At 38.7% G+C, this 3,117-nt stretch overlaps 1 protein-coding gene across 1 annotated transcript; it reads left to right on the plus strand.

Annotated features, from left to right (window-relative positions):
• Positions 1–486: 486 nt before the first annotated feature.
• On the plus strand, positions 487–930 carry LOC102912856 (uncharacterized). The gene has a single exon (XM_006976216.2). The coding sequence runs from the start codon at positions 487–489 to the stop codon at positions 703–705; it is 219 nt and encodes a 72-aa protein (XP_006976278.1). The 3' UTR covers positions 706–930.
• Positions 931–3,117: the final 2,187 nt, after the last annotated feature.

Here is a 3,117-nt window from a genome sequence, read left to right on the forward strand (position 1 = left end):
TTGAACAGCATTTTTCTATTTCATATACATTTTTTGTGTCTTTTCCTAGCCCTATACCGTACCAGGTATTAGAAACTGGGATTTACCTGAGCTGTCCTCAATTCTGCAACTCTAGACAACTTGCTGGGATGTTGCATGTGACAAGGGAGGCAGGAATTGGTTCTGAAATTGGTCAGGCTTCTAGAACTTGAGAATGCTTGTCTTGAAGATGTTTAGTATGAAATCAGCTTTATTTGTTTCATTGGAACAAAGTATTTTTTCTCATAGCAAAAAGGCATGAAAAAAAGTTTATTTCCTAAGGCTTGTGCCACAGATTGCTGATAGGAAAGGGAAATGCCAGCTTGTTCTAAAGCATGAATAGAGTAATATGCACATGCATGTAGAGAGAAATGGCTCTGATGTTCCATGTCTCCATCAGTCTTCTCTGTGTGGATCATTTCTGAACACTCTCATGCAATGTCTTTCAGATCCTGAGACCTCAGCACAATGTCTTACCAACAACAACAGTGCAAGCAGCCCTGCCAGCCTCCTCCTGTGTGCCCACCTCCTAAGTGCCCAGAGCCTTGTCCTCCTCCACAGTGCCCAGAGCCGTGTCCTCCCCCTAAGTGCCCTGAGCCCTGCCCCCCTCAGCCATGCCAGCAGAAATGTCCTCCTGTACAACCTCCTCCAGCCTGCCAGCAGAAGTGCCCACCCAAGAGCAAGTGACTGCTTCCACTGTCACCAGGATCAAGAGAGGAGAAGGAACTCTGTCTCTGAGGCTTCTGTAGAAACACTCCCATCTTCCCTTCAAAGTCTCTCATGGATGCAGAAGAATCTTCTCCATACTTCACTCTCCATGTGTCTGTGTTGATTCCTGATAGGGAAGGGGTTCCCCTGCGGTTGTTCTGCTTCTGCAGTCAAGGAGCTGCTGAGGATGATCTCCACACTGGTTCTGTGCCCCTGTTAACCAGATTGAAGTGTAGCAGTTTTTTTCCTGGGGCACTCAGAGAATGTTTTCCAAAAGTGTCAGTCAACTTGTTTAGGTTGTTGCCACTCTGCTTTCATATCCTGAATAAATTACAATTTTCTTGATTGTATTTGTTTGTTCTTTTTCTCTAAAACCCATCTATTACCCTCCTGTTCCAATATTTTATTCTTTTATTTCCATGTCATCTGCAGTAATCAGGTTTTGACTGAATTATGGGTCCTAAGAAAGATTACTTGGTGTTTGTTTGCTTGAGAGACACATTATTTCCTTCTGCATAACTACAGTCTCTCCTTTAGCACATGTTAACTCAATAAGATGAGGTAATATTCAGATATGCATGTGCCTTTTAGGACATACTTTCTCCCTGTATCCCTATGTATTTTGCTCTCACTATTCCAATTTTTCTGACATTATAGTTACACATCTACATCAACCTATCCTTGCTATATTTTTTCCTTCAAAATTTGTAATATCCATGCCAATCTTGTAATATCCATGCCAACCAATTTAAGAGTGTATATATATTTTTTTTAGCATGATGATATGGAGTTTCATTTAGTTGCTTGAATTGGACACCATATCATTGTTCTTTATAATTTATTATTATTCCAGTACACAAAGGTGCCATATTTTCTTAAACCATTCTTTCCTTGGTGATCAGATAGATCAATCAAATTAATTTGCATGTTAGTAGTAGTTGTAAATTCTGGATGGATATGCAGGCTTCTCTATTTTATGCTCTATTTGACTTCTTTTAATATGAACCCAAGTAATGCTGCTGAATCATGTGACAGTTTTGCTTTAGTGTTATTTATTTGGAGGAAACCCCACAGTGATTTCCATACATGATGGGTTAATTCACTCTCTCACAGTCTGACAGTTTGTGTTCTTTTTCCTCAACTCCTCTGCCAGGAATTGAATTGTTATTATTTTGATGATACTCTTTCTTACACAGGTAGAATGGTCTTCTGGTGTAGGTTTGCTTTCCAGTTCTCTAATGGCTACAGATGTTGAATATTTTCTTGTTACTGTTCTTTGTGGAAAGTCTTAAGGTTGTCAAAGACTTGCTTTTGGTCATAATTGAACTAATGCATTTCATTTGATTGGCACACTCAAGGTACCTAATTATTACCAAGTAAGTAATAGGATTGGAAGCTGCTGATCCACATCATTTCCACTACACTCACTACCATCCCCATTTTCATCTGCAACATCTCCATCATCATTAGAAACACCAGAATCACTATCACAACAAATAAAGATATGACAGATGTTAGCACTGCCTCCTCCACTATTATTGCCACCCTGAGTATTACCATGTCACTATGAGTACCATACACATGTCCATCACCCTTCCATGACCATTTTCTATAGCATCAATAACATCCAAAAGCAAGTCAAATATTGTTAAATGTACAAATGTGTGAGAATGGGATTCCAGCCAAAGCATGTGAGGTCTGCATTTAAACTTCCTGTTGCTTGTTATTGATTCTTCCATATGTTAATGTAGAACCTAGATTTTTTTCAGGGACTTTTTCTTAATGGCATAGATTACATCATATTAAAATATTAAATTAAATGAAGAAGCATAAAAAATTAGAATTTCCTGTTCAGGCTTGTCATAAAATTCCTTAGAAGTCAGGGTAAAAATATGCAGGTTGAGCTTAGGGTCATCTACCCTGAAAAGGTTATAAAATTAAGAGAATCTAATGTTTAGCTCAATGATATATGACAGCTAGGACGGGCCATTGTGTGTGTATAACATCTGTGCACACATGTGTTCTTTCTCTGGTCTTGAAGGTTCACACCTGGAGAAAGTGTGCTGTGCATCCTGTTCATCTGTGGGCTGTTCTTCATGGAGCTTCTGTGGAAGGAGCTCACCTTTGGTGTCTCAGCCTTGAAAGAGATTCAGCTGCTCTGACTCTAGTGCCAGTGCTTTTCAGAATTAGTAGCCTCTATCTTGAAAATAATGTAATTATAATATATCATTGTAAAAAGTAAAGGATTTCATCATGACATTTAAATATAAGCAGATAGATTGTATTCTCCTTTATCTGCTGCCTCAAGACATGAGAGCAAACATGTGATACTGGTCTTTGGAGACTTACATGTGTCCTTCTTTATAATATCTTTATTTATCCTTTGAAAAT

The sequence above is a fragment of the Peromyscus maniculatus genome, chromosome 6, assembly GCF_049852395.1.
Source record: "Peromyscus maniculatus bairdii isolate BWxNUB_F1_BW_parent chromosome 6, HU_Pman_BW_mat_3.1, whole genome shotgun sequence".
NCBI lineage: Eukaryota > Metazoa > Chordata > Mammalia > Rodentia > Cricetidae > Peromyscus > Peromyscus maniculatus.

Coding starts and splice junctions, on each gene's coding strand:
- LOC102912856 (XM_006976216.2), top strand. CDS start 487: ATGTCTTACCAACAACAACAGTGCAAGCAGCCCTGCCAGCCTCCTCCT.